Source organism: Ahaetulla prasina, chromosome 17, assembly GCF_028640845.1.
Source record: "Ahaetulla prasina isolate Xishuangbanna chromosome 17, ASM2864084v1, whole genome shotgun sequence".
Classification (NCBI taxonomy): Eukaryota; Metazoa; Chordata; class Lepidosauria; order Squamata; family Colubridae; genus Ahaetulla; species Ahaetulla prasina.
Window position 1 is genome coordinate 5,954,073 of NC_080555.1, and position 24,928 is coordinate 5,979,000.

At 46.6% G+C, this 24,928-nt stretch overlaps 2 protein-coding genes across 6 annotated transcripts in view; one reads left to right on the forward strand and one right to left on the reverse strand.

The window, feature by feature from the left end:
* The window catches only part of LOC131186727 (dual specificity protein phosphatase 10-like), a 16,314-nt gene extending 12,927 nt beyond the window's left edge, over nt 1-3,387 (forward strand). For both annotated transcript variants that reach the window (XM_058160605.1, XM_058160607.1), the window contains exon 5: nt 3,304-3,387. In XM_058160605.1, the coding sequence (XP_058016588.1) occupies nt 3,304-3,345 (42 nt within the window). In that variant the 3' untranslated portion in view covers nt 3,346-3,387. The remainder of the gene's footprint in view (nt 1-3,303) is intronic.
* Nucleotides 3,375-24,470, reverse strand: SPINDOC (spindlin interactor and repressor of chromatin binding). Of its 4 annotated transcripts, XM_058160613.1 has the most exons (10): nt 24,246-24,315; nt 22,757-22,823; nt 21,969-22,132; nt 17,665-17,841; nt 16,654-16,923; nt 16,428-16,529; nt 13,686-13,781; nt 11,086-11,205; nt 6,902-6,952; nt 3,375-4,632 (listed from the first exon to the last, which is right to left on the reverse strand). In XM_058160613.1, exons 4-10 carry the CDS (start codon nt 17,819-17,821, stop codon nt 4,199-4,201), a joined length of 1,230 nt encoding a protein of 409 aa, XP_058016596.1. In that variant the 5' UTR covers nt 17,822-17,841; nt 21,969-22,132; nt 22,757-22,823; nt 24,246-24,315; the 3' UTR covers nt 3,375-4,198. The 4 variants fall into 4 exon arrangements, with proteins under 4 accessions (XP_058016596.1, XP_058016594.1, XP_058016597.1 ...); XM_058160611.1 differs by lacking the exon at nt 21,969-22,132 and having other exon boundaries at nt 24,246-24,470; XM_058160614.1 differs by lacking the exon at nt 24,246-24,315 and having other exon boundaries at nt 21,969-22,135; nt 22,757-22,802.
* Between the last annotated feature and the right edge of the window lie 458 nt (nt 24,471-24,928).

Genomic DNA, 24,928 nt, shown 5'->3' on the forward strand with positions numbered 1-24,928 from the left:
TAAAGGAGTTGGGGGGGGAGGGGAAAGATGAGAAACAGGAGCCCCTCCCCTCCCTCTGAGCAGTTAAAAGCAGCCCACCAGCCCACTTCAGGGTCTGTCTGGAAAATGAAGCATTGTTTAAAAAAAAAAAAAGAGGGCAGGGATGTTTAAACTTAGAAAAACGGCTAGGGGGTGGCTATTGTCACAGCCAGTGACAATAGAGGCTGCTATCTTAATAGGGGGAGGGGGGGGCGGGAAGAAGGCAATTTTATGATCCATGGACTTCAACTCCCAGAATTCCTGAGCCGGCCATGCTGAGGAATTCTGGGAGTTGAAATCCACAGGCTCAGTTAAAGTTGCAATACACATAAATGCATATTTTTTATCGGAGGGGGTGGGGTGGGGTTTCCGTCTTAAAACCCACCCATCCCAAAAGCGGGGAGCGCAAAGAGCTGGCCGTAGGCCCTGTGGTTTTCAATGGTCTTCCAATTTCTCATTTCTCTCCGGCCTGTCACCAGCTTACAACCTGCCATAAATGAGGGGTGGGGGAATGGTGGGAAATGCGGTTTTTAGAAATTGGGGAGGGGACAATGCAACTGAGGAGTGGGCAGCAGGCAGGTCCTCTCATTACCTCCGCTCATTCATTCACCACGCCGAAAGGGAAAACAAAATATGCCACAACAACTGTGATAAAAAATAATAATAATCATCACCTTTGTAGTTTCCATGTTTGTCTCTCTCTTTGAAAAAGTGTCTTAGGTGATTTGGGTTTGTTGTTTGGTGGTTGTTGTTTTTTTGCACTGTTCCTTTTCTTGTTGTTGGAAAAGTCTGATCTCTTTATTATTTTTATTCTGAACACTGCCAGCGGCAAGATTTTACAGACCCTGTGAATGCCCAGGATGGGGTATACGGGCAGTCCTCGACTTACAACTGTCCGTTTTAATGACCGCTCAAATTTACAACAGCACGGGGAGGGAGGGGGGGAAGCGACTTACGATGACCAGTTTTCACATTTTACGACAGTTGCAGCATCCCCCCCCCCCGGGAGGGTGTCACGTGATCAAAATTTGGGCACTTGGTCCAAGTCGCTGGGGGAAGCCAGATTTCCTTTGTGACTGTAGCATTCACTTAAGAACTGTAGAGATTCATTTACCGACTGTAGCTAAAAAAAAAAAAAGTCAACTCACTGAACAACGATCTCACATAGCGTCTGGCTCGATTGTGGTCGTAAGTCAAGGACTACCTGTAACGTTGGTTAGGATGAAACTCGGGGAAGGGAGGGGGGGGGACAAACTTATCTTTTGCTGCAGAAACTTCTGTGAAGCTCATCGGTGTGCGAAAACTTTTTTTTTTTCCAGCACACCGGATTTGTTTGTTATGAAAAATTGGGGAGGGGTTTGACACAAAAAAAAAGGGGGGGGGAGAAATTGAATAGATTTAGGGGGGAGAGCAAGGATACAAGTTCCAGAATCCGCAACCTGTCCCGATTGAGCAGGGTCTGCGATTTTAAAAGTCTTGCACACTTCAGAATGCCATCAAAAACCTGAGTTTGTAAACTTCTTTTGCTAAGCAAATCAGTATTTCTTTCCCCCCAAATATTTTGAAAACCTGATTGGTTTATAAAAAATGAAAAAAAGGGACAATGTGGGAAACGGCGGCTAAATTGGGAAACACGGGATTCTTTTTCTGAAAAAGACTTCAGAAAAACAAACAAAACCCACCTTTCAATACACACGGCGCCCAATGCAAAGCTTAAACGGCTGATTTTTGTATCTGCATGTGTGTACACACACCCAGCCTCCGTAAAAACTCTACTGTGCTCCTGGCTTTGCTTCAATGCGCCCTCCCCCTGCCCCCTCCCCGATCCGAGCAACACCCCTTCCATGTAGCAGTTGTGATGGTGGTGGTGGGTAGCGAGTTCAATTTCTCCTCTATTTCTCTCTTTTTAGACTATTTTGTACTTTAAAAAAAAAAACCTGTCTCTATTGCAGTTTCGGTTCCTCCTCCTGCCTGCTGGTTGTTGTTTTGTTTTGTTTTTCTCTCTCTCTCTCTGGACCTTGCTTTTGTTATTTATTGGGCTGTAAAAGGCCTCCCCTTAATTTATTAAATGTGATTTCTGCTTTTTGTAATAAGAGTCTCTTTTGAAGGGAGGGGAGGGCGGCGGGGAGGGAGGGGGTGCAAGGGGACAGGAAAGAAGAACGGGGTTTGATAAAATGACATTTCACAGAAGGACAAAGGCTATTCTGACTTCTGTTCCATCCACTCGCAAAGTCCAATATTTTTTGACAAGGCTTGGGAGGGAGGGGGCGGGGCGGGGGGTTTTGCACGTGCGAGATTTAATTCGCCCTAGGACAGAGGTCTGCAAACTTGGCTCTTTTAAGACTTGTGGACTTCAGCTCCCAGAGTTCCTCAGCCAGCAAAAAGCTGGCTGATGAACTCTGGGAGTTGAAGTCCACAAGTCTTAAAAAGAGCCAAGTTTGCAGACCGCTGCCCTAGAAGAATTGCTATTTCCACTTTTATGTGAGGAAGGCATGGCAATGCAGAAAAGGAGTAAACATGGCATTTTGCAACATATGCCCGCCCTCCTCCCAGCCCCGTTATGTTTTTTCGGGATCAGGTAGACCCCAGAAGCAAATATACCGAGAATTCAAAATTGCTATACCGAGAGGAGTCTTGTCTAGGATTTGGTCTTCTCTCTGGCGGGACCCTTTTTAACAAGTCACAGGCGCCCTCGAGTGGTGGATTCTGAAACTGCAAGCAATCCAAAAGGGAGAGGGGAAGGTGGGGGGGGGTTTATTGTAATTAGCAGCGGCACTAATTACAATATTAGTTAGTTAATTAATTAATTAGTGGTTTTATTGTAATTAGCAGCGGCACTAACGATCCCTGGAATAGTAATGATCCCTGGAATAGGCCAGGACACCAGCTGATCTTCCTCTAACTTTTAAGATTCAACTCAAGTTTATATGAACCTGTTTTCGTCTACTACAACGAGAATGTCCATCCACCTTCGAATAAAGGAGGGAAATTTTTGCTTTTTTCCTCTTTTCTTCTCCGAGTCGTACCTGTGGAACGGCCCCCCCGCCTGACAACCTGGATAATAAAAAGGCACACACAAAAAAAGAGAACTGCTGCTACTTCTTCGCACGCTGGTTTTCAAAGCTTAGCTGAACACGCCATCAAGCGGCTCGCGAGCCAGATGCAAAACAATCGAGCAACCAGCAAGGGGGATTATTGTTCAGCGACAATTTAGGGATCTGGCCGCCTCTTTCTTTGCTCGAGAATTCTAACAGAAGAGGGTTTTTTTTTTCTTTTTCCCTGCAGGAGTACAAGCGAAGTGGAACACGGAACTCAAAATGTACATGAGACAGATAAGATAGATAAGGAGACCGCTCTAGAACATAAAATATAATTTTTTACTGCTCCCTGTGGTTTAGGAATCTTGTTTATAAAGGCCCCGGCTGATTATTTGTAAATCCTTCCGGTTAAATCAGGAAGCCAAAGTCATGGGAGGGAGGGTGTGTGTGTGTGTTTCCCTTTAATTGCAGAGAAACACAGCGTTGGCGATGAAAAAAATTGATCTTCCCGGCTGCAAAAAAAGGCAGTCCCAGCAATGAGTATATATACCGTATTATGTCTTTACTTATTTCTTGCTGCAGCTTTTGTGGGGACAGACGTAAAAAAAACAAAAACGTACAAAAATAATAATGAAAAACGGCGAAGGGTCCAACTGCAACTCAAAAAAAAAGTTTTCCCCCTGAGTTTCTTTTTTTTTGTTGTTTCTTTTTTCATAAACCGACCCTGAAATAAAGGGAAGCCAGTGGTAAAAAGCCTCCCGTCTCGACTCGCTGATTTAGCGGCCACTCCGTTCTCCGTTGCGGTGTGGAATTTTGCTGGTGAGAAAAGAAAGAAAGAAAGAAAGAAAAAGAAAAAAAAGAAGGCTGGGGCCTGAGAGAAATCAAGAGTCGCTTCTGCGGAAAAACTTGAAAATATAAAAAGCAGAATTAAAGAGTTGCAAAATGTCGGCGGAGTTAGCTCAGAATCTGTTCGGTTCTCCAGCAAGGGAGATGGGGAGCGATAGCGTTGAGGGTGTGGCTTCCAAGGAGGGGGTGGAGCCTCCTTCCCTCAAGCCCCGCCCCTAGACGCCTGCCTGGTGGTCCACAGAATTTGGTCTCTTTAAAACCCTTTCTCGTGGCAGCCCGGTAGGATGGAGAGCCCGTCACTTCCTCGGGGCCTGGGCCGAGGGCTGGCACCGGTTCTCCCAGACTTCGCGGATGGTACGCCGGACTTCGCGGGGCATCTGCAGCGTCTCGGCGTGGCACTGGAGGATGTGTTGCTTGACGGTGGCAAGGCAGATGCGCCGCAACGGGTACTCACAAACCATGCACACCAAGTGACCGGTGGAGGCGTCGAAGTCCACCAGGAACCGAGCGCGCCACGAGGGGTTGAAGCCTTTCCCGAGGGCGGTGGAGGCCTCCTTGCCAGCAGGGGCACCCCGTTTGGCCGCTCCCCGAACTGTCCCACAGTCTTTGGGGCGGCTGTCGGTGGAGCTGCCCAGCGGGCAACGGGGGGAGAGGGTGTCCTGGCTTGGGTGGAGGTGACTTCCGGTGTCCCTGGAGTGAAGCCGCAGCAGGGAGACGGAGCAGTCGCGATCTGGGGAAGAGAGGCAAAGGCGCGCATCATCGGTCAGGATAGCGTAGAGGTAGTCCTCGACTTACAACCGTCTGTTTGGCGACCGTTTGAAGTTACAAAGGCCCTGAAAAAAAAGGACTCGCGGCCATTTTTCACACTCAACGACCGTTGCAGCATCCCCGTGTTCACTTGATCAAAATTTGGATGCTTGGCAATTGACTCATACTTACGACGGTTGCAGCGTTCTGGGGTCACGTGATCCCTTTTTGGTGACCTTCTGACAAAGTCAACTGGGAAAGCCAGATTCGCTTTAAGAACCGGGCTACTAACTTATCAAACTGCAGTGATTCACTTAACAACGGTGGCAAGAAAGGTTGTAAAATGGAGGCAGAACTCACTTAACGAATGTCTCATCTATGTGACAGACGTTTGGGGCCCACAAACAAGTAATCCTTTTTGTCTTGAGCTGGGGGGGGGGCGGTTTGGACTAGAAGACCTCCAAGGTTCCTTCCAACTCCGTTAATTTAATGCTTTAAAAAAGTAAAAAAAAAAAAAAAGGTTCCCAAGCTCGCACGCCACAGCTGATTCCCCTCCCCCGCTGTTCTACTTACCTTCCCAAGCCTCCTTTTGGCGCACTTCAGATTTCACCACTGCCACCACTGCTCCTGCACCCCCCCAAGGGAGCAAAAATGGGCTGCGGAGGGACAGTACCGCACACACACCCCATGCCCCAATTTGGGCCTAGTAGACCTTCCTGCACTTACCTGGGAGCCAAAAAGCGGAAGCATGGGGACTCCTGGAAGAGGCGGAGCGGGCCCAGCCAGCAATATAACAACCGGTTTACCTGAACCGGCTGAATCCCACCCACTGGACAAGTCCAATCCAGACTCCCCTTTTAAAACTCAGTAACTTTAAGTCAATGATGTGGAGGTTTTAGCTTTTTATTCCCCGCTGAAGGAACGGGGGGACGACGACGACGACGACGATGAAACAGGGGATCCACACCCCAATTGTCAAAAAAACCTTCCCGATTCACTAACATTTTGACACAAAGCGTGATAGGGAAGTACCTATAATGAAGGCAGAGCGCTGACGTGGCTTTTACGCACAATTTGACATCACCCTCTGCAACTAAAAGCAAGGAGATTTGAGAGATAACAGGGATGTTCCCCTTCACACAACCCAGAATTAAAAACTCTGGGATTCCTTTCCGCCTGTTAGGGACCACAGGCTGAAAGTCAACGACCAGTCTATTTTTATTTTTTTTTAATCTATTGACTTCTCAGATTGCTATACTACATTCAAAGACTCCGAGTGATCCAATATTTGAGGGTGCTGCCCCAGAGAAGAGGGGTCAACCTATTTCCCCAAGCACCTGAAGGCGGGAAAGGAAGCAATGGGTAGAAACTTAAAAAGGGAGAGAAGCAACCTGGAATTAAGGAGGAATTTCCTGACGGTGAGAACTATTAACCGGTGGAACTGCTTGCTTCCAGAAGTTGTGAGCGCTCCGTCACTGGCGGTTTTTAAGAAGAGACTGGACAGCCATTTGTCCAGAATCGTATAGGGTCTCTTGCTTGAGCAAGGAGATGGACTAGAAGACCTCCAAGGCCCCTTCCAACTCTTGTGATTCTGTTTGCAATGGCCGCTGTTCTTTGTAGCAACAGCCAGTCTCTGAAATCAGGAATGGACTGCCTTAAGAAACAACAACAACAAGGGAGTGAAATATTTGACTTTCTCCCCCTGTATTTGTGAATGTCCCAGATGGCTGAAGCCTCCGTAACACAGCTGGATGGGCAAGTTCTGGCCGGATCCAGCTGCTGTGTGTTTCAGGCGACTATAATTTTAATGGGAAGTGCTCACATTTTCCAAAATCTGTCCCCAGGGATGGGAGTTAGCAATACAAGGATGGCCAGCAAAGTGGAGTTAAATGTTGGTTTACCTCCTCTTTCCCGTCTACACGGATGTTAATTTCTGCTCGATAAACCAGAATTCTCTGCAAACTTATCTAGTTCCTCTGCAATTGATTTCCTCCCCCCCCTAAAACAATGAGGACTGGGGTCTTAAAAAAAAAAGATGAAGAAGAGAAACAGGCACCAGTTCTTAATTGGTTTCAGTGCTAACGTTCAAAACCCACATTGGCCGACGGACCACATAGGGATTTTGACTCCTTAGAAAGGAATCTTTTCACTGGACAATATTAGTGATCTCCACTGCTGATCCCTTCCCTACCCAATGAAACACAGCCTAAACAAAGACCTACTATTTCAGATAAACAAAAATTCATGCTTACCCACTGTTTTCTTCCTTGTGTTAGCCTTTGCTCCGGTCCCTGGTGATGGTTCTACGACCGAAAAGCATCAGTTGTCATTGTAGGATACGCACAACCCAAATACTCAGCTTCCTGTCCATCCCCTCCCCCACTCCCACGGCAAGTCGTTTTCTGCAGCTTTGGGGAGCAAATTGTTCTGACCTAGGCTTCCTTAGAAATTAAACAGCACTAACTTAGTCCCGGCAAACCTCTTTAATTCATAAGGCTGTAAATTACTTTCATTTACAGTCGGCAAGGCTTGATAAACAGTCTTTCGGAGGAAGGTTATCAACACCCACCTATCACACGTTGGAACGCTGCCAGAGAGCTAATTTCCAGAGGAAGGGCAAGGCCAAACTTGGCACAGAGTCACAAACAGAATTTTCAAATCTTGAATTGGCCGGATGAACTAATTGCTTCCTGCAAAAGCTCACCTCCCGTTCGTTCCTCTTTTATGTCTTATGGGAGGGGCCAATCATCCCCAAGCCTTACTCCCAAGTCGACCCTGTTTCCTTAATTGTTCCCGTTTCCTGGCAGCTTTGTGCATGCGTACACTGGGAATAGGCTCTCGCTGTTCTTCTGCCTCGCTGATATCAGACTCCGGAGGCAGCAAAGAACTACCAGATGGCCTTGGCCCCCTCTCTGCCTCCGATGCAGAGCCCTCATCCGAACCTTCCCCAGACTCCAGGACTGGCCCACGTTCCTCCCCAAACTCCTCACTGTCCGAATCTGCTGCTAGCTCTGCTGGCTGGCCACAACACAAATATCAAGCCAAACACCAAAAGAATGCAGCCTCTTTGGTTACAGGCAGTCCTCAACTTACGACCATCTGTTTAGAAGCCGTTTGGTGCTTGAAAAAAGTGACATATGATCCGTTCTTGGACTTACGACCACTGCAGCGTCCCAGTCGTCAGGCGATCACAATCTGGGCGCAATCCATCTTAGAAACCCAATCGGGGATTGGATAACCTGTTGTTAAGTGAGGCATCTCAGGGCGGCGCGCAATTTGACGACCTCCTTCAGCTGTGGTCATTAAGCGAATCATCAATCACTAAACAAGTCACCACACAGATCACGACTGGCAACCTTCCCAGGCTGGCTTCCGACAAGCAAAGTCAGTGGGGAAGTTTCCGCACTGTGAACATGCGGTGACTCGTTTGTGACGATTCACTTAATGACTGCAGCAAACAAGTTGTGGGTCATGTGATGCCTCACTTAACAACAGATTTCCCGATCCCAACTTGGGGTCTCTCAAGTAGAGGGCCACCTGTCTTTCTTTAAAGGTTGGTGACAAAACCACAGCAGAGGTAAAAAGAATTCACCTGAACTGAATCAGATAGTCCTCGACTTACAACAGTTCACTTAGTGACTGTCCAAAGTTACAACAGCACGGAAAAAAATGACCAATGACCCTTTTTCACATTTACAACCATTGCAACACCCCGAAGGTCACGGGATCAAAATTCAGACACTTGGCAATTGACTCATATTTAGGACGGTCGCAGTGCCCTGGGGTCACGTGATCCCCTTTTGCGACCGTCTGACAAGCAAAGTCAGTGGAGAAGCCAGATTCGCTTAACGACCGTGTTCACTGACTTAAGAACTGCAGCGATTCACTACTGTGGCAAGGAAGGTCGTAAAATGGGGCAAAACTCACTTTTTTTTTTTTTTTATTTACATTTATATCCCGCCCTTCTCCGAAGACTCAGGGCGGCTTACAGTGTGTAAGGCAATAGTCTCATTCTATTTGTATATTTACAAAGTCAACTTATTGCCCCCCCAACAATCTGAGTCCTCATTTTACCTACCTTATAAAGGATGGAAGGCTGAGTCAACCTTGGGCCTGGTGGGACTAGAACCTGCAGTAATTGCAGGCTGCTGTGTTCTAATAACAGGCTATCTTACAGCCTGAGCCACCATGGCCCCATTGTAACTTAACAAATGTCTTGCTTAGCAACATAAAGTTTGGGCTCAGTTTATTTATTTATTTATTTATTTCGATTTTTATACCGCCCTTCTCCCGAAGGACTCAGGGCGGTGTACCGCCAAGTAAAAATACTATATAAACATTAAAAGAGATTAAAAAACATATTATAATGTGGCCGAAATATTAAAACAATTTAAAATCTTAAAATATAAATAACCCCAATAAAATTTCAATCCAGTCCCGCTTGAATAAATAGGTGCGTCAGGACTATTTTATTTGGCCAAATGTGATTAAACACACGAGGAATTTATATCTGGCACAGAAGCACTCAGTGTACATGCAAAGCAACATAATAATAGTAATAATAAAAATCAGTTGACTGAGTTTCATGTTTAATGAATAAAGTATATAATGATGATGTTTCATAATAATATTCATTATTTTATTTTTTTATAATTTATTTTATATTTATATTTTTGAATATTCATATATTCATGAGTTTTATGTTTAATGAATAAAGTATATAATGATGATGTTTCATAATCATAATATACATTATTTTATTTATTTTTTATAAGTTATTATTTTATATTTATATATTTGAATATTCATATCATATTCATGAGTTTCATGTTTAATGAATAAAAGTTAATAATGATGATGTTTCATTATCATAACATTATTTTATTTTTTAATAATTTATTATTTTATATTTATTTTATATTTTAATATTATTCATATCATATTCATAATGAGTTTCATGTTTAATGAATAAAGTACAATAATGTTTAATGAATAAAAGAGATAATAAAAAAACATGAAACTCAAGTCAACTGAACATTTAAAAATGTACCAGTCAATATTTGTGATACATTTTTAAATGTTCAGTTGACTGAGTTTCATGTTTAATGAATAAAAGTTAACAACAACAACAACAACAATAATAATAATAATATCACCAGATATCAAGATTTGAGAATCGAATTGCAGAGACTCTGACATAAACCAGTGCAGGTGGTTCCAGTGGTACTCGGCACTCTGGGAGCTCTGCCTAAAGACCTAGGCAAGCACTTCAAAGCAATTGGCGCTGACAAGATCACCATTGGTCAGCTGCAGAAGGCCACCTTACTGGGATCTGCTCACATAATCCGCTGATACATCATGCAGTCTTAAACACTTGGGAAGTGTTCGACTAGTGATCTGTGATACGAAATCCAGCATAGTTATCTCGTTTGCTGTGTATATTGTCATTTTGTGTATAATAATATACCACCAATAAAACGGAGAATAAAGATAAGGTTAAATAATAATATTACAGCCACACCACATGGATTAATAGACATTAGGCAGAGAATTAAGAAGTTCAGCAGAGTAACAAGAAAAACACAGACTTCAGAGGATAATTAGAACTGCAGAAAAAATAATGGCTACCAACTTGCCTTCCATTGAGGACCTGTATACTGCGCGAATCAAGAAGAGGGCCGTGAAAATATTTGCAGATCCCTCGCATCCTGGACATAAACTGTTTCAACTCCTACCCTCAAAACGACGCTATAGAGCACTGCACACCAGAACAACTAGACACAAGAACAGTTTTTTCCCCGAAGGCCATCACTCTGCTAAACAAATAATTCCATCAACACTGTCAAACTATTTACTGAATCTGCACTACTATTAATCGTTTCATAGTTCCCATCACCAATCTCTTTCCACTTATGACTGTATGACTATAACTTGTTGCTGGCAATCCTTATGATTTATATTGATATATTGATCATCAATTGTGTTGTAAATGTTGTACCTTGATGAACGTATCTTTTCTTTTATGTACACTGAGAGCATATGCACCAAGACAAATTCCTTGTGTGTCCAATCACACTTGGCCAATAAAATTCTATTCTATTCTATTCTATTCTAATGGCACGAGGGGGAAAAAATCAACGAAAAAATGGGATAAAACTTCGCAGAGCTAAGAAAACAATTCTCCAGGGACAGAAACAGGAGCCAGGGACAGCAACTCCGACTAAACAATCTCTTTTTAACGTAAAACAAAAAAAAAACAACAACAAAAAACCAAAAACAATTTTCCATGCAAGATACTGGATATTGCTGAGTGACCTTGGTCTGGTGCAGCAGTTTATAGATAAAAAAACACCTTTCCGGTCTGTGCCAAGCCTGGAATTGCGTCAATATTTCCAGACTCTTCAAAAAAAAACAAAAAACACAGATCTGCACCCACCTGGCTGAGAACGGCAGTAGAGCTTTAGGGTGAATCCAGCCGGAAAGGAGCCATCGGTGAAAATCCGGATTTCAGCTGGAGCTGAACCGGGAAGTCCGCATTCTGACAGCCACTCCTTTCCTAGAGAGCAAAAGGAGTGCGAAAAATTGAAACGCGTTTTATTATGATTCTCACACATGTAAGGCCGACGGAGTCCTCTTAAAGAGTGGAATAATAATAATAATAATAATAATATTTTAATTTGTATACCGCCCTTCTCCCGAAGGACTCAGGGCGGTGAACAACCAAATAAAATACAAAAAACAAAACACATACAATATTAAGAACAACCCTTAAAAAACTTATTCAATTGGCCAAAAATTTAAAATAAAATTACACCCTATAAAATTACAGAAATTTAAAACCCATTTAAATCAAATTAATTTTTATTTATTAATTTTTTTTTTAAATCAAGCCAGGGCTGTTAATGGTGCTTAGTCTACTGATGGGAGATACAGGTAGTCAGGTAGATTTAACTTCAGTTCGTTTAGCGACCCTTCGAAGTTACGACACTGGAAAAAGGGAGTTATGGCCGTTTTTCACATTTACAACCGTTGTGGCATCCCCATGGTCCTGGGATCAAAAATTTAGAGGCTTGGACGCTGACTCATATTTACGACGGGGGCAGCGTCCCGTGATCCCCTTTTGTGACCTTCTGACAAGCAAAGTCAACGGGGGGAGCCAGATTCACTTAATGACCTTGTGACTTAACTTCACCACTGCCGTGATTCGCTTAACAACGGTGGCAAGGAAGGTCGTAAAATGGGGAAAACTTACTTAACAAGGAATGTTTCACTTAGCAAGAGAAATTTTGGGCTGAAATGGCAGGATGTAAATCTAATCAACATAAGATTTTGTTGGTTAGGTTGTTATTATTTTATTCTTGAACTGTTAACTAGATACTCTGAGTATTTTTAATTGTCCTGGTCTTTGACTTATATAATCAATAAAACAATAAGCCTAATGAACTCTAATCCATAAAAGTTACAATTTTATTCAAGCCCTGATTACATTTCCAAGCCACATAAAAAAATCAATGAAGGACATTTTCATGGCTTCCTCCAGAACCTTGAGGACTAGAAACACCCAGACACAGAGTCCCAAAGGTATTTTTTTCAGGAGGCAACTGGACTGTCTTGTTTTTTTTTCTTCTGAAGGTATTTCGCTTCTCAAGAAGCTTCTTCAGCTCTGACAGGAAGGTGGGGAAGGGACGGTAAGGAGTTCAACAAGATGCAGGAAAGGGGCTGTGAACTGCACACAAAGAGGAAAGCTAACTTGAGTATGAAACTCCGCCAAGTTGTGTGACTGGCATACATTTTGCAAAGTAACACCCAAGCCTTTTATTTAGTACACACTTATTTTGCAAAATGTCTTTTGCTAAAAGCTAGAGGCCAACAAGCAAAACATCCAAAATTGCCATCTCTATAGAATCAAAAAACGAGGAACGCGGGGGCTCAGTGGCTAAGATGCTGAGCTTGTCGATTGAAAGGTCGGCAGGTCAGCGGTTTGAATCCCTAATGCTGCCGCGTAACGGGGTGAGCTCCCGTGACTTGTCCCAGCTTCTGCCAACCTAGCAGTTCGAAAGCAGGTAAAAAAATGCAAGGAGAAAAATAAGGGACCACCTTTGGTGGGAAGGGAACAGCGTTCCGTGCGCCTTTGGCGTTGAGTCATGCCGTCCACATGACCACGGAGACGTCTTCGGACAGCGCTGGCTCTTCGGCTTTGAAACGGAAATGAGCACCGCCCCCTAGAGTCAGGAACGACTAGCACGTATGTGTGAGGGTGTTGTGCCTCGTCCGCTTTCCCCGCAGCCGGGGCCTTCTTATCTGCTTCCGAACGCTGAGGAATGTCCTAGCATGCCTCCCGGCCCCAGCCCTGGCTCCATGCCCAGACAGGCTGAGGGAGAAGAAGCGCCTCCAGCCCCCAGCTCTGGCTCCATGCCCAGGCAAACGGAGCAACTAGACCCCCCCCTCCCCCACAGCATGTGAGCCTGAGGAAGGTCAATTACCAACAGCTGCAGACTGGAGTGACCCTCGCTTCAGGAGAATTGATAAGCAGCATCAACAGAAGGAAGGGAGGGGCAGGCCTGGATAAGTGCTGAGTCATGGAGCCACACCCCATGGCCTATATAAAGGATCTGCTTTCTGGCATTCTCTGAGTCAGGCAAAGTCTACCTTATCTTGCTGAAATCACTTTCTGGTCTCCTGCCTGCCTTGATAACTTTGCTAGGACTTTGGCAGAGCTGCAGAGGCACGCCTGATTCGGATTTCCCTGACCCGGCCGTCAGCGGAGGAGTGGGACACGACAGAGGGGAACCTTCACCTATAGAATCAGAATCTCCCAAAACATGGACAGCTTTCAAGCTTCCCTTTGCTTCATAAGGGCTAGAAACTTGAGTTTTGATGGTTGGAGGAAGACATCCTGAATTTGTTGAACAAATTGCTTTTTTTGTCATTAAAACAGATCTCAACACACAAAAATGGTGGTGGGGGGGGAGATGAGACAGAGAGGAAGGGAAAAGCGACACTCAACAACTGGTTCCAAGGCCAACCCCGTGTTACCTGCGGCCTCCATGGGCTCCTGGCCCCTCGATTCCTTGGCGGGCGGCCTCTGTCGAACCGAAAGTCGCCGCTCGGCTTCCAAGCGCAACCCCTCTGCTGCGAAGAGAAAAAGACGAGAAAAGCGCAGGGAGTTCAATTGTGGGTCTCAAATGGTGTTTGTGCAGCTTCGTGAGGGGAGGAAGAACCTGGTTTCCTTTCGCGACAAAAGGAAGACGAGAGACCCACAAAAGACAACCGTTAAGGAAGCAACAGCGTTAGCACGGACCACAAAACACAACTGAGTATCAAGGCATTTCGGAGGTTTTCGTGACTTGGTTCAGTGGCGCTTTGCTAAACTCGGGTAAAAGGTTCTACAGGTAGCCCTCGACTTTACAAAGCTGTTCGTTTAGCGACCGTCTGAAGTTACGCCGCCACTGGAAAAAAAACGATTTGCGACTGTTTCTCACACGACCCATTGGGGCATCCTTGTGGTCAGGTGATCATGCTTGGCAACGGACTCATATTTATGACCGTTGCAGTGTTCCGGGGGAGGGGTAGGACGAGAACGGCCCTGTGACTAAATTCAGAGCTGCCGTTGATTCGCTTAACAACGGCGGCAAGGAAGGTCGTGAAAGGGGGAGAAATCCACTGAACTGTCTCGTTTAGTAACAGAAATGTTGGGGGGGTTCAATGGCGGTCGTAAGTCAAGGACTACCTGTGCTTGTGTGAGTTGCCAGAAGGAAGCAGGATGGGGGTCTTTTTGGAAAAGGACAGGATTTAATACTGCTAATACTTTGGGGGGGGGGAAGGGGCTTCATTCATACAGCTGTCGTCTTTTGAGGGGGAGTGTTGAGTAACTGTGTTACTAACTTAATGGGATGTGGTGATTTACTTAACAACTGTGTGAAGAACGATCATCAAAATGGGGTAAAACTGGGATTGAAACATTCAGCAAACGATTGGCTGCCCGGTTGCTGGGGACGTGTGGCCTACAGCAACATGGTGGGGGGTGGCTTTTTGGCCTCCCCAGGCTCCGGAGGCTTTTCTGGAGCCTCCGGGAAGGCGGAAACAGCCTCCCCTGGGCACTAGAGGCCCTCCAGAGGCTGGAAACGGGCCCATTTCCGGACATCCGGTAGACCCGTTTTTCGCCCTTCCAGCAGTGGTGGGTTTCAAATTTTTTTACTAACGGTTCTGTGGGTGTGGCATGGCTTGGTGGGCATGGCAGGGAAAGGATACTGTAAAATCTCCATTCCCACCGATTAGCTGGGACTTGGGAGGCAGGGAGTAGATGGGGCCGGGGCCAGTCAGAATTTTTACTACTGGTTCTCCAAACTACAAAATTTCCACTACCGGTTCTCCAGAACTGGTTAGAACCTGCTGAAACCCACCTCTGCCTTCCTGAGCATCCAAAACGGGCCACGTTGAGACTCCTGGGAGGAGCGGAGTGGGGTGGGCGGGGTCAGCCAGTCCTTGGAACAACCGGTTCAGCGAACCAGATTAAAATTAACATCCGGTTCGCCCGAACCGGCTAAATCCCATCCCTGGGTGAAACTTCCTTAACCATTGTCTCGCTTAGCAAAAAGGGCTCAATTGTGGGTTGTAAACCGAGGATTACCTGCATTCAGCCGGGGTTGATGTCTTGCACCAACCTGGCTAGGGAAGAAGAGCAGGAGGGAAGTTGGGTGAATGACAGCGGGTGAACTACAGCTCCCAGAAGGTCTCTTGAGAGCTTAGCCTGCAGCAAAGGACGCTGGGATATATCACTGAGGAGCCTTAGATCTTTGACAGATCTACCTTATCTGCCTTCCGAGATCAGAATGGAACCCTTGCAGCCATTAGGCAGGGAGGAATTTTGACAGCCCGTCACAAAACACACTCACAACACAAATTCCCGGCGCAGTGTGATTGCTCATGACAAGAGTGGGTGCAGCTGGTTTGAAAACGCTCACTTCCCAGGTGACAAGACTTGGAGACAGGACCGTGTTTAAAGAACACCAGCAATCCTTGACTTACGACATTCGTTGGGGGATACAAGGGCGTTGGGAAAAAAAGGGGGGACTCACACTTACAACCCTCAGGACATCAAGGGATGGCCATCTGTGACCTTCCCAGCCAGGTTTCGACGAGCAAATTCGATGGAGGGGGTGGGCATGAGGGCTAACTAGATTTGCTTAATGACCGCTTGAAAACCGTTAACAAATGCAGTGATTTTGCTTAACAACTGGGGCGAAAAAAAACAAAAAACCCGGGCATGGCTTCCGTTTGCCTGACTAAACAACTCCCTTGCTTAAGCCGCGGAAATCTTAGTCCCAACTGTGGTCGCAAGTCAAGGACCACTGGGGTCCGTCCACTGGAGGCTCTGAAAAGGATGATCTAGGCCAAAGGTGTCAAACTCAAGGCCCGGGGGCCGGATGTGGCCCGCAGGGTGCTTAGATCTGGCCCGCAGGGCCACCCTGGAAATAGTGAAGGACCAACCCGCGCTGCCTCTGCTAGAAACGGAGCTCTGTTTGCGCTGGCAGAGGAATGCAGGAAGCTGGCGTGGCTGAAAACGGGGTCCATGTGCCCCCCACCCCCCGAGCTCCATTTTCGCCAGCAGAGCGCTTGGGCCATCACAAGCAACCCCCGACACAAGTTGACATCAAACTGGCCATGCCCACCCCGGCCCCACCAGGTCGAACACAACCCTGAAGCAGCCCTCCGTGAAATCGAGTTTGACACCCCTGCTCTAGGCACCTCCTGGCATCTCCGGGACCTAGCACTCACCGCGGCGTGCTTGGACGGGCCCGCGCTTCCGTCTCACGGGCTGTTCCTCCGTATCAAGGAGGACTTCGATCTCGGCAGGCTGCTTGTTCTCGCCGGGACCGCCTGGGGTGGGGAAGGGCCAGAAAGGGAATCAGAAGCTGCCGGGTGCAGCACACCAGGCACCCGGTCGGCCGTTCCGATATCCGCGAGGGTTCACGCAACGCCAGCAGAGAAGGGAGAGGTTTACCTGCGGGTGGCGAATCTAGGGCGGGCAGCACAACCCCTTCGCTCCAGCCTTCCAGGATGTTGCGTTTCTCCTCCAGGGTGAAGTCCAGCGAGTGGGCGTGTTGCTGCAGGATGTGCTGACGGGCCGCCGCGGGGCCGGAGGTGGCTAAGATGCCCCCACACACCATGCACACCAGTCGGCCATTGTCTGGATCGTCTGCTACCAAGTATTCCTGCTTCCAGGAGACGCTGAGCTCATCCTGGCCGGCAGACTCTGAAAATGGGTATTGTCCTGCGGGGGAGGGAGGGGGTGTGGGAGAGAATGAGGTTTTTATTGAAAAGGAACCTGCAAACTCACACCTAGAGAAAGTTCTACAACTCAAGATTGTCTCTCTAAGCATTAGAAGAACTTCTGATGCCCCAGACAGCATGAAAGTTAGGAAAAAGGCCTGGTCTATGGTGAAAACCAGGAGACAATGAGTTCTAATTCCACCATAGGCATGAAAGCCGGCTGGGTGACTTTGGGCCAATCACCAGGAGATGGTGAGTTCCAGTTCCAGTTAGCATGAAAGCCGGCTGGGTGACTTTGGGCCAATCACGAGGAGACGGTGAGTTCTAGTTCCACCTTAGCCATGAAAGTCGGATGGGTGACTTTGGGCCAGTCCCTCTTTCAGCCCATCCCACCTCACAGGGTTGTTGTGGCCAAAAGAGGGAGGGAGGATTATGTATGTTTGCCACCTTGAGTTACTTACTTACATACTTTACTTAAGTAATGAACATTTGACCCAACCCCTGTATTGTTCCTTCTTGCCAAAGAGTTACGACACACGCCAGGGCTTCTCAACCTTGCCCTAAATCCTAAAGGTGTCTCTCACTTTGGATCAGACCGCTCGCTTCCCTTCTTAAAACCTCGGTGCTTATAAAATCGTCATCCCAAATGCCTTGTTTCTGCCCAGGAAACAACCGTCGGGTTGTGTTCCCACTGCTTCCCCAGTGCCAGCCATGCCCCCTGCTTGCGAGAAATGTCCCCGACCTTTGTCCACGGGGTTTACAAGGGCTCCACCCGGCTTCCCCGAGGGGCGGCGGAGGAGACGATAATCAGTGGCCATCTTCTCCTTCTCCCTGAAGCGTGAGATGGCCGAAGAGACCTCGCTGTAGTCCGTCAAGGGGGTCTCTGCCTTCAGCGCCATGGGGGCGCCCCAAATCCCAACTGCGGAAGAGACAGAAATAATATCAGAGAGAGAGAAAGGAAGCTGACTTAAAACAATTTGTTCAGCGACCGCTCGGAAGTTACAACGGCGCTGAAGAGAGTGACTTACGGACATTTTTCACACTTATGACCGTCATGGCATCCCCGTGGTTGCCTGATTGACATTCAGATGCTTGGCCACTGACTCATATTTATGACGGGGTCACGTGATCCCCTTCCAGTTTTCCATCCCTGGAGGCTTTCAAGAAGAGATTGGACGGCCATTTGTCAGAAATGGTGTAGGGTCTCCTGCTTGGGCAAGGGGTTGGATTAGATGACCTCCAAGGTCCCTTCCAACTCTCTGTAAAAGTCAATGGGGGGAGCCCGATTCACTTAACATCTGCGTGAATAACTCGACAACGGCAGTGACTCACTTAACGACCGGGCAAGGAAGCCTGTAAAACTGGGGCGAAACTCAACTCAACTGTCTTGCTCGGAAACAAGGTACACTTTTCACAGGCGGTCCTCAACTTACAACAGTTCGTTTAGTGACCTGAAAAAAAGCGACTTAGGACTGTTTTTCAAACTTATGGCCGTCGCAGCACCGTCGTAAACACGAATCAAATTGCCAAGCGGCCGGATTTTTGATCAAGTGGCCCAGGGAATGCTGCAACGGTTGTTTAGGTCTGAAAAAGAGCCGCAAGTTACTTTTTTCAGGGCGGCTGTAACTTCGCTGAACGGTCACTAAACGAGGACCGCCTGTATACAAGGGAGGCTTAGGCAGAGAAACAGACCATGAGCAGATTACCTTTTGCAGGTTTTACTACAAACCAACCAGCAGCTAACTATGAAAAAGAAGCAGTTTGTTTGTCATTTTTTAGCCAGATCTAGGCTGTTCTTAAGCTCAGCCTCCGATTAACAAACCACAATCCATGCGTTATCGAACAGCTGAAGTTCTTCTCAATAAACATTAAAAGGTTTAACGCACTCATATCCCGGGTTGCTGCTGCCAAGGTCCCAAGTTTTGGGAGTTTTAACACACACACACACACAGACAGAAGTAAAGGGCTTTCGTAATAGACAAAGCAGATTTCAGGATGAATCAAGGCCTGTCGAGAGCGGCCAAGGACCTCCGGAGTCTCTTAGGATAACAACTAGATAACAGCATCGGTCTTACCCACACACAAGAGGCCGGACCAGATAATCCAATTCTAGTTTATTGCAAATCTACGTTAGGGTGTTCTTGTGAGTTTAGCGTCTCCCTTGAGCTTCTTGGCTCTGTTATCCAGCTGAGGCCTCTTATCTGACCGTTCCCTACGCAGCATCATTTTATCCAATCCCTAAGGTCATTACCAAAACCGTAACACCTGGCTATCTACCAGCATGTATTCAAGAAAGCTTCCAGACATTAAATAGATCTGCTTTTTTCCCCCCTTCTAGGCTTTTGTCATAGATGTTGGGCATCCTTTAATGGCCATTAAAAGATGCCATCAAATGCATCTTTTAATGCGGCGGGGGGTGGGGGGAGGTGTCTCCTAACTTAGCCACTTTAAGAAAGGGGTGAAATGCTACCTGTTCGGGCATTTCTGGTAGTGATAAAAAACTGGAAGTGATAAAAAAGCTAACGGTTTGGGCGAACCGGTAGTTAAAAAAAGCTGCCACTTCCTCCAAACAGACATTTCTGACAAATAATAATAATAATAATAATAATAATAATAATAATAATAATAATAATAATAATAATAATAGTAATAATAGTAATAATAATAATAATATTTTAATTTTTATACCGCCATTCTCCCGAAGGACTCAGGGCGGTGCACAGCCAGATAAAATCAACAATCAATAAATACAATATAAATAAAAAACAGTACTAAAAAACATATTAAATTTGGCCCCTGAATTAAAATACATAAACCATAAAACCCATTTAAAATTACAAATATTAAAACTAATTCTATGCCAGTCCTGCGCGGAAACCCTGCTTTCTAGCAAACCTAAATTGCGCACCACAGCCGATCTCCACCCTCGCTGTTCTACTTACTGCCTCCTTTTGGTACGCACTGTGCATGTGCACACAGTGTGTGTTTGGCGCGCAGAGCGGCCAGCGAACCAGTAGCAAACCGGTTTGGATTTTACCACTGCTTTAAGGCTTGTGGACTTCAAGTCCCAGAATTCCCCAGCCAGCACAGTGGTATTCTGGGAGTTGAAGTCCATAAGTCTTAACACTGTCAAGTTTCGAGATTCCCCTACTGTAGAAATTCAACTGACTAGCTGGAAGAAATTTGTACTTATAATGTCCTAAGGCAGTTTTCTTACCTTACCAACCGTGGATCTGTGGAATTCAGCATCCAGAATTTCTCAGCCAGCCATGCTGGGCTGGGGAATTCTTTTTTTTTTTATTATTATTATTTTGTCACAACATTATATACAAGCACATACAATGAAAGGAAACAATAGGACAGGAACGGTAGGCACTTTTGTGCACTTATGTAGGCAAAGCTGGCTGAGGAATTCTAGGAGTTGAAATCCACAAGTCTTAAAGCCCACAAGTCTTGAAGTTGCTAAGGTTGGAGACCCCTGCTCTAGAAGACTCTAGGTTGGGAAAAGTTATCTGATTTAAGAAGGGTAGTTACTAGCTATGGATGTACCCAAGAACCCAGTCCTCACCCAAGAACCCAACCCTCTTGACATACAACCACAATTGAGCCCATAAATTAGCTTGTTCCCAAGCAACAGAGTTATTGAGCTTTGCCCCGTTTTACGGCCTTTCTTGCCACCATTCAGTGAATTGCTGCAGCTGTTAAGTCGGTCATGTGGTTGTTAAATGAATCTGGCTTCCCCCCCTTCACTTTGTTTGTCAGAAGGTCGCAAAAGGGGATGGGATACTGCAGCCGTCATAAATACGAACCAGTGGCCAAGCCTCTGAATTTTGTTCACATGACCATGGAACAAGTCATAAGTGTGAAAAAGGATCGTAAGTCGACTTGCAACTTCGGTCATTGAATGAATGGCTGTAAATCGGTAGGACGACTACCGGTATTTAAATGTAGAAACTAAAGAGGGGAAGGATCAAGGCGAGAAGAGAATCAGGGTCTAACAAAAAAAACCAAAACAACCACCTTGCAATATGTTTTTGAAAGAAGCTACCAATTTCTGCTCTCCCCCCCCCACTTTTGCATTCCTCAACTTCAAAGGTTGGTTTTTTTACTTTGAAAAGACAAAGGCGGCTTTTGTGTTTTGAACATGGAAACTAAAAAAGGAGAAAAATCTTAGGACCAAATGGAGTGAAACGGAACCTGAGGCGGGGGGGGGGGGGAGCCCAAGTGTGTATTTATTTAGTTATTCAATTAATTTATACAGCTGCTCTTCTCAACAACTCCTCCCCAAGCTGTGCATTGTTTTTTTTTTCCATAAGAGGTTCGGAAGGAATGTGAGCGGAGGGAGAGGGGGGGAGAGAGAGGAAGAGCGAAAGAGAGGGGGGAGAGAGACAGAGAGAGGGAGGGAGAGGGAGGGGGGAGGGAGGAAAGAGAGAGAGGGAGGGAGGGAGAGAGAGAGACTAAGCTCAAAGGATCAACTGTGTTCACACAACCCACTAAAACTAAACCACAGTTATTGTGTTCCCCCAAGATGTCACGCTCCAAACAAAGAAACCATATTCATCTGAAAGTAAGATCTTGGGCGCGGTGGCCTAGAGGTGGAGCTCTCGCCTCACAATCAGGAGGCTTGTGAGTTCGATCCTAGGAAGAGGCAGGTATTTCTCTCTTCTGGGCACCATGAGAATATATATCTGCTGAAGAAAACTCCGCCCTGGCGACAGGAAGGGCATCTGGCCAGTAAACACTGTTGTAGCTCATTCAGTTGCCCAGATTCCCAGGCAAGGGATTATGGGGTCGTTAAAGACGATGATCTGAAAGTAGAAGCTATCATCCACCCAACCCCAGAAAGGCCTAACTAGGTTAACACAACTCACAAACCAGCCACACCCCTCCTTTTAGCTTTCTTTAAGGTACTTGTATTCCTAATCTGCTTTTTAAGGTGCTGCTTTTGATAGGTTGCACTTTTTTTCCCCTTCTGTGTAAAGACGGATGCAAAAAAAAGAAGAAGAAGGAATTAAGCAGTTTTGCTTTCTCACTGTTGCTTGTCACCTTCTTGCCACTTTTCTTCTTTTTTACATGTTGAAATAAGCTTTTTTTGTTTGTTATTTTTGACTTTTCGTCGCAAGGCCTAGTTCATTTTGAGCCTTAGCTTTCCTTCGCTTCATCTTTGCAGGCTCCGGCTATTTGCCGATATTCTGTTTGAAGGCAATGCTCTTCTTGGGGAAAATCCCATTTTTTTAAAAAAAAGTAAAAAAATAATAATTAAAAAGCCCCATTTCTAATCATTGTTTTTCGTCTGCAGGATTTTTTTAATAGCATAAATAAAAGCATTCTCCCTCGAAGGTTAAAAATAATGGGATGCAAAATAGTGTATCTATCATTCAGATTCTAGTTAGATAGCAACACGAGTTGTCAGGGTTTGGCCTAAGTTATAAGTCTAAGCTGGTACAATATGTAATGAAATTTGGAAATAGCCTGTCCTGGTTTTCTTCTAAGGAGCATTTTGTTACCCAGAAGTCTCCCAACCACGCACTAACTAGCTTGACTAACTAAGCTAGTCCCTAATTAGCTTCTGAATGGAGACCTGGTCAGCCAGGTGCCACCAATTTACGAGACTTTTTAGCAAAAACACCTGAATTCAAAATTTCTTACCTAGAATAGAATAGAATAGAATTTATTGGCCAAGTGTGATTGGACACACAAGGAATTTGTTTTGGTGCATACGCTCTCAGTGTACATAAAAGAAAATGTATCTTCATCAAGGTACAACACTTACAACGCTTAATGATAGTCATAGGGTACAAACTTAACACTTAATGATACAACAATTTTCTTACCTACAACAAAGGCTTCCCTGGATTGGGCGATGAGAAAGACTCGGCTCCAGAAACCACTCAGCACAGACTAAAACAAAGGATATTAAGCAAAATCAGAGAGAGGGGAAGAAGAAGAAAAAAAAAAGATGATTTAATCAGTTGGCCGCCCCTTGAGGGCAAACATTCCTAAAGGGAAGCTTATTTTGTTAATAAAGGCAGAAGAATTTCACTTTCTGTCTCGGAGGAAGAAACCTTTCTGCTCCTAAAAACACAAGCCTCATCTCCCAGGTTGTTTAAATTCATCCCCCCCCCCACACACACAATCTCAGTAGACAAAACCTGTTTACACACACAGAGCCATCTTTCGGCCCCTGTTTTTCTATTTTCCCTTGCATTCCAAATTAGTGAATCACTAAATTCACTGCGTGCCCCCCCCAAAAAAAACACCCACCCACACACACCACCAGATAGAGTGTGTGTGTGTGTGTGTGTGTGTATATACATACACACATATATATACATACACACACACATACATATACATGCATACATACATATACATAGACACACATCAAATTCTCTCTTATTTTTCTGAGCTCCATTCTGGGGCTTTTAAGCAACCAGGGCCAAGGACCCTTTCAGCTTAGATTCTCACTCAGCCTCCTAAACATGGGACCATCCCCTCCCCACCCTTTGCCTCCCCCCACCCACAAATATTCTTCATTTGCCTCCTCCCCAAACGGGTCCCCCAACCTCCCCTCCCATCTTTTCAAAGCCCTTCTCCAGCATCCTCCTCTTGCCCACCTCCTCTTCCAGAAAACCCACTTTTGAGGGGTGTGTGTGTGTGTGTGTGTGGCTTTCCCCACACATCCCCCTCCCCACGTGGGGATGAGCAGCCTCCACCCACCCACCAAGCCAGGGAAGCTGCTTTATTTGAGTGCCCCCCCCCCGTTTTCCTCCCTGGTTGCATTTGAATGGGGTGGGTGGGGGAAAGACCTGGGAAGGAGGGAGGGAGACCCCTCCCCCTCTGGCCCCCTCCCCCCCCCATCCGCAAAAACCAAGTAATTCGGGCACCTGCATGGGATTGCCTGCCCCCTCCCCACTTTTTTTCTTTTGGCCAAAGCAGCAAATTGGGGAGGGGTTTTTTTGGGAGGGGGATGCAGGAGGAGCAGTTTTTAGCTCCCCACCTGTAAATGGGGGGGGGAGGAGAAGAGACACCCGCCCCTTCCTCAAATTTGGGGGTTGCTTTATAAGGGGAGGAGATAAAAAGCCCCCCCTCTCTTCCCCAAAAGGCCTTTTTTTTGGGGGGGATATTTTTTTGGGGGGGCTACTTCAGCCCCTTCCCTGCCTCAGGTGAGTCATGGGGGGGTTAATATCACCCCCCCCACCCCCTAGAGGGGGAATAGCAGCCCCTCCCCCACACCGTGGGGCTTCCCAGGTTTCCCCTGCCCCCAGGCGTTGGGGGAGGCAGGGGCTGGAGACCCCCACCCCCCACCCCGAGAGCTCCCACCTGGCTGCGCAGCTGCTGGGCCTCCTCGGCGCTTCTGCGGCTGCTGCGGCCCCCGCCGCGCATCATAGAGCATGGCGGCTCCCAGCCCCATAGAGCGGCCCCCCTCGGCCGGACCACTCCCGCTCCCTGGCTGCTCTATGGTCCCATTGTCCGAAGGGCCTTCCCTCTCCCCGGAGAGGTAGCCGGAACTTCCGGAGAGAATGGGGGGGGTGTTTGTGTGAGGTGCCACGTGCCCGTCTAGCCCTCCTCCGCGTCTCTATGGAAGCGGCGCGTATGCGGCGCCGGAGGAGAGGCAGGACATTTCCGGTGGTGACGTCACGTGAGTTTGAGGTGGGGGGGCTGCTCTATTTAGCTCTTGGCTCTCCGTGTTCGGGGCCTGGTCCCGTCCGGCCAATCGCCAGCCGCGCGGCGGCTTCTTTCTCCGCCCCTTTTTCCTGGCGCAAGGCCAATCGGCGACAAGGGACCGGGTGGGTGGGTGGGGGGCGTGGACGAGAGCGGCTTGCAAAGGCAGAGGCAGCTGCCACCTGTCGGTAAAGCGGCGGAACTGCAGGGGAAAACCAATCCCTGGTGGGCAAAAATAGCAGCAAAAGAAGCGAATGGGGGCCAAAAGTCCCACCTCGAGTCTTTTTTTAAAAAAAATATTATTATTATTATTAGAGAAGAAGACCCTCAATCTTAGGAGT

Excerpts from the sequence above, each read along its gene's own strand:
- SPINDOC (XM_058160611.1), bottom strand. The coding sequence starts at position 24,311 with ATGATGCGCGGCGGGGGCCGCAGCAGCCGCAGAAGCGCCGAGGAGGCC. Across the intron at positions 6,953-11,085 it reads CTACTGCCGTTCTCAGCCAG|AACCATCACCAGGGACCGGA; the intron begins GTGGGTGCAGAT and ends TTTCGGTCGTAG. Across the intron at positions 4,633-6,901 it reads CACAAGGAAGAAAACAGTGG|ATCGCGACTGCTCCGTCTCC; the intron begins GTAAGCATGAAT and ends TCTCTTCCCCAG.